At 41.3% G+C, this 14,430-nt stretch overlaps 1 protein-coding gene across 3 annotated transcripts in view; it reads left to right on the top strand.

Moving 5' to 3' along the window:
- Nucleotides 1-162: 162 nt before the first annotated feature.
- The window catches only part of igf2bp2a (insulin-like growth factor 2 mRNA binding protein 2a), a 54,315-nt gene continuing 40,047 nt past the window's right edge, over nucleotides 163-14,430 (top strand). Inside the window, exons 1-3 of one of the 3 annotated variants that reach the window (XM_042068016.1) lie at nucleotides 163-229; nucleotides 908-1,096; nucleotides 2,269-2,329. In XM_042068016.1, coding sequence (XP_041923950.1) covers nucleotides 922-1,096; nucleotides 2,269-2,329 — 236 coding nt within the window. In that variant the 5' untranslated portion in view covers nucleotides 163-229; nucleotides 908-921. The other 2 variants (XM_042068017.1, XM_042068009.1) reach the window with 2 other exon arrangements.

The following is a 14,430-nucleotide window of genomic DNA, read 5'->3' on the forward strand; positions in this document are numbered from 1 at the left end:
AACAGTAGAAATCTCTCCATGTAGGCTATAGATGCGCCTTTTCCATATAGGGCCTAGGCTGTGTGGGCGTGCCCTTCTCTAAGGAGATTCCCCGAGTTCCCCACTGCATTCGGCTTGTAGCCTACAGATACCCTGCGCTCGGACCTTGGATGGACATTATCCATTCGCCCTTCAATATGTCATAGCCTACATCGATTGAAGAGACTACGGGGGTGTGATTCCAAATAAGGTTGTAGTTTTTTTCAATGGTCCTGAAAACCTGGGGACTTTAGCGATATACGGCGTCTCAATCATTCTAAACTATGTTTTAGATATGTGGACCGTAAATATGAGCTGTCATCACATTACATGAAGAGTCTGATACTGAATAGGCCTTCCTTGCGTTTACGTACTTCACAAACCTACGTTGTAACCTAGGCTATAGCCTATCCCATCGAGATGTATCATAACCTAAGTCCACATGTACCGTGGGGATCCTACAGTTCAGTTCTTACCTTGTTCAACCACTGGTTGAGACACTCCTCAATGGCATGATTTGAATGAACTTCCATAGCGTAGGCCTACAGAGCTCAATTTCATACTCGGGTGTCTGGTCACAAATAGGCTACGCGTGCCCCTACATAAATAATATGATGCTGTATTCCGTAAACACATTCAAACTAATTTTCTGATGTATAAGAGCGATTTTATTTAGAGGCGGCGCTTGTTGGCTTCAGAGTAGCGTCGTAACGACACTTTTTTCAATCCCAGTAAAAAGAGTTTGACCAGGAACCGAGTTGTAGCTGGGGGTCGACTGGATCTGGGGGGTGATTGCTGCTTTTCAGCAGAATTTTCTATTTTATTTTTTATTTTCTTATTGTTTCATATTTTATCGAATTCATTACTTCCACCGTAACTTCTCTACCAGGATTTTATTAGATCATGAACAAACTATATGTCGGGAATTTGAGTCCTTCGGTCACCGTCGAGGACTTGAAGCAGCTCTTTGGTGAGAGGAAGCTTCCAGTGGCCGATCAGGTCCTGCTCAAATCCGGCTATGCCTTTGTGGACTTCCCCGATCAAAACTGGGCCATTAAAGCAATTGAAACTCTATCTGGTAAGTGCATTTTCAATTCTAAGGATAACAAATCCGTCATGTGTTTTATCGGGTCTTCACGTTTGTAGCCCTCTGAGCATAATTGGAAAAGAAAAGCAAAGTAATTGTGATTACCTTACCAGTATTCCGCTCGGGACTGTGCGCCGTTAGGCTACATCAGCGCTCGAGTTCTCACAGATACCATGGACGTAAATGTGTGCAAATTTCAAGTCATAAAGCAGGACTATGCAACGCGTTTTTGTGATAAACGAAACAGTACCCAGCAGTTACATTCTTCACCTTTATTTTAGAAACATTCTGTGTTGAATGGGGCTTCTTACCAATCAGCTATAGGAATGTATGGGATGGTCTGATGTTCGGGTAGGCATAATTATTTTTCAGTTATTTTTTATCTTGATTTTATTGAAAAGAACCGACCGTATTAACTGGAAAGAATGTGTCATATCCATGTTCCTACGATGTCTAGGTATGTTTTTACGAGGTGTCTTGAAGGTAGGTGATGGGGGTCCGGAGCAAAGTGCTAATAAACAGGTAGCTGGGGGGACGAGGTGAGATCCCAATTCTAAGCTGCGCCAGGCCACTCATACATAATGGTATCGAAAATGGAAAACACCTCACTTTGCTCTGGACGTATTTCGCACCACCAGAGCTTCATAAACATGATGAGGAGATGCATGCATAGGAGAGAAAGGCACATTCTCGTGGGTACAAATCGGTCCTCTTTGATGTTCCATTCTTTAAAAAAAAAAAAAAAAAAAAAGTATCCTCATTGCTGTGTGGTTTGTGGGAGTGGAAAGCATGGCTGCCCATTCCTCATCGTGAGCTTTTAACTATGAGCTGAAGCATTTGGCGCCGAATTTCCAAAATATGATTTCAAAACTTCTCGCCAATGAATATCACACGTTACACACCTTGAAGCCTTACTCTGTGTTGAATGGTTAAACTAAAGGCCTATGCCGTCATTTGTTCCAACAGTAATTTAGTCAAGTTCACGTTTACCTCATATGGTATAGCATAGACTGTACCAATGCACTTGTATGTAGCTTTGGAGGAAATGTAGCTGCTACAATGTGAACATTGCCGTTCTATAAATTCCTATCAGTCGTCCTGTGAGAAATGTTACATTAGGTTACGTATGATTAATGATACTGTCTGTTCCATTCCCCCCTCAGGAAAAGTTGAATTACATGGGAAGGTGATTGAGGTAGACTACTCTGTTCCCAAAAAACTAAGGTAATGTTATTGCTTAATTTATGTTTTCCTTTACCATCTTGCAGCCTTCTTGCTTGTATTTCGCTATGGCCTATTGCAAATACTTTTCTGTAGGCCTGTGTGGAATTAGTCGCTGTCTCGTTGTCCCAAGACACTGGCAGTGTGATGACATGTAGAATCATTTTACATTAAGGATTCATAGGGTAGCTTAATCGTGTCTTATGCACAACGTAAACAAGCTTGACGTTATACCTCTCGTGTAGTTGCCATTACAACAAACAGTAGCCTAGCCTACGCTAGAGTTACTTAGACCAGTGCAGACCTCTCCAAACATGATGTGGCCTTTTACGTTGCAGTTTACATTGTTGGTGGTAATTTTACCTCTTATGAACGTTGTGAATTAAATGGGGACTGAGTATAAGCAATAGAATGTCGTTGATAATTCTGATATGTATATTGTATATTGTAGGTGTAGTAGACTATATTTTTACGCTTTTGGCGAACAGTCAGTGAAAGACTACGTAAAATGTAAAGCTAATTAAAAGCATGAAATGTGGAGTTTTTTTTTCTGTACATCGAGATTGTTTGGCTATCCATGTTTGCGATTGTAGTCCTATGTTTATGAGCCACTGCAGTGCTGGAACAACGAACGTATATCGTGTTAAATTATTGGACAGGGTATTTTTTTTTATCTTGGCCGTGAATCAATGTCTCTAGCCTACTGATTGCTGATATGTCAGATTCATGTTCGACGGCAGTTTTTGCCCATGCGGTATGGGTTCCCAGTGCGTGACCTCATGGCAAATGGTTAGGCCTTGGTGGTCACGTGATTCCCTCTGTATGTACTTCCTCCATGCACAACCTGGGTTCGGTGTTATAAGGGGGGTATATGAGTAGGCTTGCTAGCGTCTATCAGAATGTAGGGCTAAGTCTGAGGTAAAGATGGGCTATATGCTGTAAGAAATGCAAGTCTCGGCCTCGGTGTTTTTGTGAAAGCTTGGCCTCTCGTGAGACTGAGATACTGTTCTTGAAACAAGGTTAATTTTGTTGCAATTAGATTTGACCCAGACAGTCATCAAAATGTTAATGCGTCCCCAAAACTTCTGACGTAATAGTGTACGTTTTAGGTGTTCTCTTGCAGCGCTGTAAGTTATATTATGTGAAAGCCCTCGCATGTATTTCCACTGTAGCTCAGTTCATGGAGATTAAGTTAAGATGGCCACAGCCTTGATGTGGAAGAGGCGGCCATGGTGGAGTAATAGCCTACGCCCCACAAGCCTCTCCCCTAGTCTGCTTGCAGTGTGTGTAGCGACAGCACAGAATTAATAAGCACTAAATTGTGTGCTCTTTTTTTTATTTATTTATTTGTTTTAATTGAATTGATTACGAACCATGCCGTTTCATATTACGATTATAAGTTATTATTTCGCCAGTCAACAATGTATAAATGGGTTTGTTGAGTATGTTGATGTCACGGCAGCAACATTTGACAGATGCTTAAGAGATGGTGTGTGCTTTACGCAAATCTGGTCTACAGCAGTCAATTAGACTAATTAGGCTCACTGATTAGAACATTACGCTGTAAGATAGAATGTGAATGACTGGTTAAATCAGTGTTTTATTACTGATCATTAATATGACGCAAACAACTAACTAAATGTAGGCCGAGGACACTGATAGAATAGCGTGCGCAAATGGTTTTGGATGTCGTATTGCGCATGGCTCAAAATGAACACTCAGATTTGGAAACTTTGTTTTACAGTCAGTTTGTAATTTCCTATTCTGAATGTTGAGAATATGATCACGTTTGCCTCAGGTAAACAAGAAATATATATGACAAACGGGAATGTTAATTTTGTAAACATTATTATTTTGCATTAGTACAGCTCCAAAAAAGCAGACCACCATCTTAAGGCCACGTGGCTTTAAGCCTTATGTGTTTAAATGTGCATCAATTGGCTGCATCAGCATAATGTCCACTAGGCCTATTTCACAAAGTTAAGCTGTGATCAGGTTTGATTAAGCACTATGATTGCTGTCTGTTCTCATAAAATGTCTCGGCTGTGGAGAGTCAACATTTAAGTTTTAAAAATTCTGCCTTAAATTCCGTTTTAACAACATCTCTGTTTAGGTTAAGTAATCACAAGCACACTATCCTAAAATGTAATCCAATAATGCAGGGGCATGCAATTAATTACATTTTGAGATATTTTCAACATGTATACTTTTTGTATTTTTTTACAAGAAACATTTTGTACAAGAAATATACATTTGTGATTATGTTTATTTTTATTTTTTGAGAGTTTTTGCTGCTCGCTGTGCGTTTATAATCGTTTTGTTTAATTATTATTATTTTAGAAATTATTTTAGTCTTTGCATGGTTTGTAACTTTGCATGGTTTCAAGAACAAAATTAATTTTATTCTGTGCAAACTTTATCACATTACAATGCATTCTGAAAGAGTCCAGTGAGACACACATGTTGAACTGCTTATGCAGATACATAGATATATATACATCTATGATGCAGATAGACTAGGCTACTTAGATAGACTAGATATATGTTTATTGAGGAAACATGTTTGCAAAAGTTTGAAACCATTTAAATGTGTTAGACACATTGAGTGCATTTATCAGGGCCTGAGTAATGATCAAATTAAATATGTTGAATAATGACATAATTGTTTAATGGCTGAATATGTTGGAAATGGCATACAGTCTCTGTGGTACATGCTGTCATTGTAAATAGGATTTTTCTTAATGCTTGCCTGAACAAATAAAGTCAGTTGGACAACATTTTCTGGTCGTCTTTTGTATAAGGAACAGATGCAGAGATCTTCCCCTTCTTGAGTGCTTTCTTGTCGCCTTTGCACTATTTTTGAGCATTGAACGGTGGCGCCTGACAGCACGTCTCGAGGAAGTATGCTATGTAACATGGACCAAAGCACAATAGGGGGCACTGCTGGTTTTTTTTCCTGTGGTGCCTTCTAGGTTAATGATTGCTGTATAAAAGCAATGGGTTAACAGTCTGATATACTCATATTTCATTCATCATTATATTTACCTAACCAGAAACATCAATTTACATCATTGTAGCAGACTTAGTATCATTACAATGTATATTAGTTGCAATGTCACTGAATCTACTAATAGGCTTGATAAAACATTATAAAATAAAGTCTTACAGTCATGCAGATCGAAACAAATTGTTAAATGCACACTAGAAATTTTTTTCACATAACTGAATTTGAGATTAAGCATTCACTCAGTTCAATGAAAGGAAAGTCTATGGAAAGTATTACTGTGGGATCTAATGGTGAATGGCAAGTTAGTGGAAATTTAAAGAACCAATTACTACTTTCGCATTAATGTTGTCATATCTGTTTTGTCATAATTGTCCTTTTATTTAATATTCAGAATAACTGAAATCTGTAAGCAGAATATCAATGAAATTCCCATTTATTATTAAGAACTATTGTTGTAATTTATGGTCATGCAAATTAAATTGAATCATCCTGTAGCGTAAATGGTATGATATATTGTTTGAATCAATTTATTTTTGGATTAATTAAAATGAAAATGATATTATTGAAAAGGGAAAATTAGTTTTGTTATATGTAAATGTGTACGGAGCACTATGAAAATAGTGTTTGATAGGTGTCATTGTTGTTGTACAAATGGAAATGGTTAGATCCAACACACCAGACAGGAACAAACTGACAGTTTGTGATTTGTGTTCTCAACAGTCTATAAAACAGCCTTTGCTGGTTAACAAAGTGAGGGAAAGCTTTTACGGTTTACAGCACCATTTATTAAATTAGATGCTTACACTCTATTCCAAAATAAAGAAATGCATATTTTCATTTGAGGTAATTCAGGTTCATCAAAATATGACATTCCATTAATGTGGACATGAAACTAAATTGATAAAGTCACAAATGTAAGTGGCTAATCAAGATAATTATTTCAGTGTAGTGCGATAAAAAAAATGGACACACGTTTTTTAAAAAAGCTAATAAGTTTCTGAATCCAAGCTGAGTTGGACATTTCGTATCGCATCTTCAGTTTTCCTGGTAATGTTCAGGTAATTGGTGCTTTTGTGACTGATGTATTGATTCAGTAATGTTTTTGTGAGCTTTTTTAAAATAGATTGATTTGTGTTAAATTGATCATCTTATGATTATAAGTAATTCAACAGCTTTGGGTAGTGTGTAGGGATGGAATCTTTGTGCTTCTATGACACGCGTCATCTGGAACTGATAAATAATCAGCTTGTGGAAGTGAATTTGTAGGTCCTGAGTTTTGAATTCTCTGGACTGGCGTATTGTTCCATGATATGGATGTAAAGATTTCTTCAGTTAACCGAAATTAAATTTAAATATCAATAATTCGTGTATCAATAATTAAAGTGGAAATTGGGGAACATTCAGATGCCATGCTTTATGGTTATGTAAACCACCACGTATTTGTGTTTTTGTGCGCCTGTGTTTGTGTATACGTAAACAAGGTGTTTTTTGTTGGTTTGATAGCAGTGCTCGCAAAGATATAATAGATGCATCATCCATCAATGCTGAGTTTCAGTTCTAATCTTAAACCACTTCTTTAAGAGGCACAGAATGTCTTGACCTCTTCTCTACAGTCAGTGTCCATTAATGAACCTTTCTCTCTCGCTCTCTCTCTCTCCCTCTCTTTTTTCTTTCTTTCTGCCTGTCTGTATCTGCCTATCTATCTGTGTCACTCCACACATATTCACTCATCTAGTTAATGTGAGTCAGTATCCAAACACTTGCTTTGGATCTGAAACCTTCAGCATGTGGAGAACTCTCATGCTGTAGACATAAATCTGACAAGGTTTGTATTTTATAGTTTATAAGTTGGGATAGAACATTTGAAAATCACTTTTAACACATTATGTTTAACATAAACTTTTGTCATAACTCTTGTGAGCGATATTAAAATGATTTCATGTTGTATATGATTCTGGTTTCTGTTTTATTGGTATCCAGGTTTGAATGTGCAATCTATGCTGTTAAATCCCTTCCATAAGCATAACCACACTTGTGTGTTCACTGTCTTGGCACTGCAGAGAGGTTTGCCTCAAAAAATAGGTTAGTGTGACATGGTGCCATAGTTGAAATGGACCACTGATTGGAACTTGATTCAGTTTTGTAGCACAAATTTGCTAGGGCGCAGTTGTACTTGAAGCATGGAAGATACACAATTTATAGAACATCAGTCAGTAGGATACTGGAGACTGAAATTGCGACAATAGCAACGAGTCGTTATCCTGTTTACACATAGAATCTTCAAGTACATCCATCCTCTCATATTTCCAGCGACACCCACTGCGGGCTTGGAATCTATGCCCCTTTTCATTCATTCGTTAATCCTTTTATCTTTACTACAGTATTACGTTCATTGGGGAGAACAGGATTACCACTGAGAGAATGAGAGAGATTGCCTGCCTTACTGGAGCGTTGTGCTACAAGCTTTGTCACTGTAAACTCACTTCTGCCTGCATAATTGAGGTGGACTGAGCATTTGATGAGCCACAGGTGTTCACCAGCCTCATCTGTGAAAATGGCGCTGAGCCTAATTAGCATTTTCATCACAGTTTTAAAAATAATTATTCTTTACATTTGCACATTTACATTTAGTCGTGTAGCTCACGCTTTTATCCAAAGCGACTTACAAATAAAGGCAACAATGAAGGTACAGTGTGACATGGATATGTTAGTGCAGCAATAAGTGCTCCTCACATAGAATCAAGTGGCAGTTCTAGAAGATTGATAGTCAAGTGTTAAGTGGTAGATTTAGCATGTCCAGGTGTTGGTAGTGCTAGGAAAGGAGGTACTCTCTGAAGAGCTGTGTCTTCAGAAGTTGTATGAAAATAGAGGGACACCCCTGCTTGGCTTTTGAGGCGACTGGGCCCATGTGTAGCCCTGTCTGTCAGACTTCTCCACCCTGAAGGGAAGATCCAGCACTAGAGCGAGGGATGTTCTGTGGCTGAGGTGATGACAGTCGTGTGTCTCGGCACTGCATAATGGCAGCCTGTGAATCGTTAGCAAGTTATTGCTTTAGATTCATTCATTCATTCACACACACAAAAACACGACGCCAGCGGACAGTAATTAACATGGGCCGCTGGGAGGGGGGTGTACTGCAGAGTGCTGAAAGAGAGGCTGGGTGAGTGCAGTCTGAGTGTCTGTGCGAAGGCTGGCTAGAGTGCTGACAGTTAAACGCCGGCTTTCGGGTGCCCAGCGCAAAGTGCCACTGGTCAGTAGGTGGGGTGGTGGGAAATGGACAGAGGGCAGGATGTCAAGGGGGTGTTTTTTTTTTTTTTTTTTCCGGCAAATTGTTTAATGACATTCAAATGTATGTAGTATGGAAATTAATGAATCCACTGTCCACAAACCCAGATTGTAAATGCAGTGCAATGATGGGACCATCCATTCCTCAGTCATGAGTCCTTGCGTTGATTACATTTGCCTTCACACTGACCACCTTCTGTGTATCTGACGTCTGCTGTATTTCTGGACGTCTTTTCAAGAAATAGCTTGTCCTCCACACACCTGACAACCACTATTCACACTGTTGGAGGCCACAGCTAAACAGACCCAGAGCTGTTTTCTTGACACATTCGCACAAAGCACTGAAAAGTGAGGCAACACCTCTCATCGAGCAAAGTAAAAGTCACTCAAGGCGGAACACTAGCGTTGCCCACACTGTTCCCTGAGCTCCAACAGACAGGCATGCTGAAAGTCTTTTAATTGACAGGGCCAGAGTGGTGTGGGTGGCACAGGGTTGACGGGCACATAAGGTGCAGCGGGGGCACTAAAACAGGGTGTCGGTCGATGCCAAAGTGCTGGTCGAGAAGGCGGTGGACGTTCCTCTCTCAGATATAGAGGAGGATTTGACAGGGCACCTTTCATTTGATGCGGTGCTGATGGCTTGTTTACGGGTGTTGGTGACGAGTGTTGTGTTGTGGTGTGTGTTGGCCAAGGCCATATGCTCCCCGCATAGTTCAAGAGAGCCTTAGTTCAGTCATCCTGTTTACCTTGACTGTAAATGTTATATCACTAAATGAATCTGAAGTTGCCTCTGTATACTGTATGTTTTCACACTTGTATATGTGCATGTACAAAGCCCCTGGTCACAGCACAGTAGGCACACTAGGCATCTATCAGATCACGCAGGTTTTGAAAAGATTGGCTTATTGTTGAGGCTTCCTATAGGTGAGATCACTGACATAAAAGCAAGATGCACCCTCTGCAGTGTTATCCCTATGGTTTCTATGGCAACCCACCAGCAAGGTAAACAACAGACGCTGGGCAGAGATGGAGCACTCTGAGTTGGGTTTAACCTTAGTCATTGGGGTTAAAATACACACATACATAACACGCAGTACTCAGAAACTGCTAGCTCTATAAGAATATTAGACAAGAAGTTATAGATTCATCTGCCTTTTTCCCAACCATTAGTCATTGATTGTCTTAACAGATCATCTAAGGAGAAGGGGAAAAAAACACTCTCCTTCTGCTGCAATATCATAGTTGTTGCGTGTGGATGTGGGGGGACGCTTCTTTCTTGACATGTCCTCATGCATCATCTGAAGACGCAGCGCAATGCTCTGATGTCACCCACTCTGAGGAGCTCAGCTGGCCGCACTGTTCTCTGATGGCATTTTCATTCACAAACCCACTCAAACAGTTCCATTTACATGTATGGGGGGGGGGGGGGGGGGGAGGGGGGAATGATCTCAGAATGAAAGGGGGGGGTAGACAAGACGTTCAGTGAAACCCCATGAGCCACAAGCATTCTAATCGCTGGGTAGAGCACAAGTGTGGGCATTGTTGTGATGCGTTGTGAATGGACCGAGTGCGGGATGTGGTCGGTGTGATCGGAGATGGACTCCAGGAGCCTCAATGAGACTCAGTGTGACGTGTTTGGGAGCTTTGGAGGAGGATTCATTTTTATGTGAATATTTTGTGAAACACTGACGTTGTCCTGGTTTTTTATTCATTTTCTTGTTTGCGTCATGAAGTGCACCTCTGAGCTCCATCCAGTGTTGAATGTAGCTTAATAGCAAATGGCATTCCTCCCTCCTGCACATCGTCAGTGTAAATTTATGCATGGGATGCATAGAGATTGTCGCTGAAATGTTCGTGCTTGTTTTACTGTGAAGTGGGAGAAAAATGCTCTTTTAGTTCCAGAGGCAATAGGGCTTGTACACGTCGCGAATTGCGGGTGGGCGTCAGGGGTGGATAGAGGGCACTGTTTCTTTGTGATTGGAGCAAGCCCGGGACAAGCTTGTTCAGAGGCCACTGTTTCCACACATTCTCTCTCCATCTCTCTTTCTTTCCATCTCTATCTCTCTCTCTCTCTCTATCTCAGTTCAATTCAGTTAGCTTTATTGGCAATATTGCCAAAGCATTAATATTAGTAACAATATAAACAGTTCTAATAATAAGCTCTTTCTCTCCATCTCTCTCTCTTTCTCTTTCCCTCCATCTTTTGTTGCTGAGTGCATTTTGTTTTGTCACTTGTTGTGACTGAGCCGACTCCTCCGATGGTTTCTTTGTGGCCAGTGGTCTGAGGGTGCATCCAGTGGGCATCAGGCTGATAAATATTTAGTCTCTACAGTGCTGGGCCTGACAGGAGATGTGCATGAAGAACATGACTCAGCAGAAATGGAGACTGAAAGAGAAGGCTCTTTCAGGCAAAGTGAGAGAAGGAGGATAGCTCTAAACATGTTTTCTGATGAGTCATATATACATTTTCATAGGGTATGTTTTTTACATCTTCAGTTGTAATAAGGGTCCTTATTCTGAATATATATATTTTTTTCATAGCACAGACAAAAGCAAGGCCACTACAGTTTAGCATTATAGAAACAGGCTTTTACATTGTGTTGCATTTTCTAATCCTGAGATTGGTGGTTAGATGAAATGTGTTTATACCCTGTGTAGTTGTGAACCTGTGTACCGCCTTCTTACCATACTTTATGTTTTATTATTGTATGGCTTGGTGGAGTCAGACCTGTAGCAGTAGACTGTGTGGGGAGCATCATTTTTTTAAATACATTTGACATATTTTTTTATTATTACTTTTCACTTTAACACATTAAGTGGTGGACATGTTGATATCCATTTTTTTTGTAAAGCTACAAGCTGTTGTCTAAAAGCATCATAGCATGGACAAGCAAGCCCATACATTTAGCTGTACCTGTAGAATTGAGCACCCACTCAGTAAGTGATTTGTAGCGGGATGTGAGACTGGCTTTGACTTGATTGCTTTGCAATTTTGTGGCAGAACCTTAAACAGACCCATGCCCGTCCCTCCGCTGAGCCCTTACTCAACAGCCCATCACTTCCTGGCCATAGTGGTGCACTCTGAAGCTCTCCTTCTCCTGGACAGAAGGACCGGTAAGCGACCGTTGCGAGCACGTCCGAGTGCTCTTGTCCGGGCTCACTGCTCGTGACTGCCCCAGTCGCACTTTGGCAGAAGGACGCTCCGGCACTTGGCCGTGGGTACATTGTGAGGCAAAGTGTAGAGAGATTGTCTGGCGAGTTTTTTTTTTGCAGTGCAGTTGCCGTCTAGTAGAGTAGATCCAATCAGTAGGCTCTTCATATTCAGTGTGTGGTTTGAACCTAGTTGAACTTTTCCCATGGCGGCAAGAAACAAAAAAAATGGCGATCAAGTGTCCATGAGTCTGTTCACCCGTCTGTTCTGGAGCCCATCTGCGCTCAGTCATTCACTGTTCCTCTCGGAGACTTTGATACATGCACACAAACACACATATGCATGCACCCTTTCTCACACACTCGCTCAAAGCTGACAAAAAGTACACACTCACCCAAAAAAAATAAAAAAAATGACAAAGCGCCTTACTGATAGAAGTGTGGCGACAGACATGTTGCTAGGTTACTGCACTGGCCCAGTTGGCAGCCTGCATACAGTACAGTAGGCCCGCAGAGGCGAGAAGCAGGAGGATATGTGTGAGTGTGTTTGAGTGTTTGTGTGTTTGTGTGTGAGTGAGTGAATGAGTGTTTGTGTGTGTGTGTGAATGTGAGTGTTTGTGTGTGTGTGTGTGTGAATGTGAGTGTTTGTGTGTGTGTGTGTGAGTGAGTGTTTGTGTGTGTGTGTGTGTGTGTGTGTGTGTGTGTGTGTGTGTGTGTGTGTGTGTGTGTGTGTGTGTGTGTGTGTGTGTGTGTGTGTGAATGTGTGTGTGTGAGAGAGAGAGAGCAAGAGAGTGTGATGCTACTCCACTATCTGCTGTCTCTGAGGTCCGTCATCTCATTGCCCCTCAGCTCGCCACCTGCTCTCCACATGCATGTCCAAACAAACTCCAGAGCATTGCATGGCTGAGAGAGAGAGAGAAAGAGAGCGATAGTTTCACAAAGAATATATCAGCAAAAACGGACTGAAATTGAAAGCAGTTTGCAATCAACAGCATGCGGTTTTAAGACTTCATGCTTTGGCTGTGTCTGGTTTTCTACCATTACAACGGGATGAGGGCTATTTGCTGTAACTCATTTAAAAAAGTGACCATGAGGCAGCTCTGGGAAGTGGCATGCCAAAACAAAGTTTCCTCTCCTTTTGTCCATTGTAATGGTTCTGTCACTGTAATGGACTGTGTATCCCTATGGGAATTGCCTATGCCCAGGATGGATGGCAGATCCCTGCCCGTTGGTGGCACTGCCAGATCCTTTGTGAGTATCCCCCGCATGAATGCAAATGCTGGAAAAAGGTTCGGGATGGAGGGGAACGGGGGCTTGAAACAGTGACAGAAAAGGGACCACGCACACGCAGTGTGTAATTTGGAGATTACCTGGTGCCCCGGAATCAGTGATGCCCAAGCCCTGATGTGCGTTTAGAGGAGTCACAGTGTGTCTTAGGCTCTGAAGCTCTCTCCACAGCCCCTACCCACCCACCCCCTACCCCCATGCAATTATTTTAAAGATTAAACTTCAAGTGGGTCTTCATGTCATTCTCTCTCCTTTTCTCTCTCTCTCACACTCTCTCTCTCTCTGTCAATTTCTCTTTTTCCTCTCTTGTTTTTTTTTTCTCTCCCTCCTGACTTAAGGTAGCAGCAGTTGTCTGTCTCAGTATCTCACTGGCTTGTTCTTGATTTCAGTGCACAGCTCCTTAGTGGCACTACAGAGAGACACATGGAAACAGGAACAAATATATTTTAGGGCTGTCTGAGCGAGAGTACCACTTGTGCACTTTTAAAAGGCTGTGATTTGGAAAGTTCTTTTTAGAAAACGGATTTACATCATTTCGGAGAACACATTTAGCTTGCTCATCCTTGTGTAGCACAAGTGAGGTAGGGCCTACTCTGACGTCCAACTTCTGGCCACTGATTATCGGAGACAGACTGAATTTCTTGCATGCAGGTGTTAAAAGTGGCTTCTTAGCTGATTGTTCAATTTACACACTTGGTGAAAACTATTTGAACATTAAAACAAAGAATTGTCAATACAATGATATTACTAAATGCAGACATAGTTAACCACGTTTCTCCAGTGTTTTGTTAGGGCACAGCTCAATAGTATAATAAACTGAAAGAAATTAAGTGATTTTGCAGCTTGCACCGCTGTTGTATTTCGTGGATGCATTACCAGCAATTAGGCAGAAACTAACCCTCAGAAAAGAGACTTGTTCCCAGGGTTGGGGGGGGGGTCAAGTTGCCCCTTAATGCAATCCGGCTGCTTTACGGTAAGCGTCAGCAGCCGTTGGCCTAGACACTGGCCCGCTCGCTCGCACTTGGATAAAGTCAAAGGGCTTGTGAGGTTATTTGCAAAATGTGTTTCCTCTCAAGTACCATATCTTTCTGCCATTTATTCATTTCTCAGACTGAGTGCATTCATTTCTCCCCTCTTCAAGTAGTCAGGTTTAGTCTCTGCCTAGAATTTTGACACAAAGCTGTAGCAGCGTCTCTTGCTATGTACGGTCAGAACAGCAGCATGTAACTTCAGATTTGGAGGGTACTTGCTATGTGTGAAAGCCCCTGTCATTAGCCTAATGAGTTCCATGTCAGACAGATTCCATTTCTCACACGTAATGTATGCTAGTCAAGTTAGCATTCCTTCCAGCTGACCTGGCATTTTCTTTATTATT

The sequence above is a fragment of the Alosa sapidissima genome, chromosome 2, assembly GCF_018492685.1.
Source record: "Alosa sapidissima isolate fAloSap1 chromosome 2, fAloSap1.pri, whole genome shotgun sequence".
Taxonomy (NCBI): Eukaryota; Metazoa; Chordata; class Actinopteri; order Clupeiformes; family Clupeidae; genus Alosa; species Alosa sapidissima.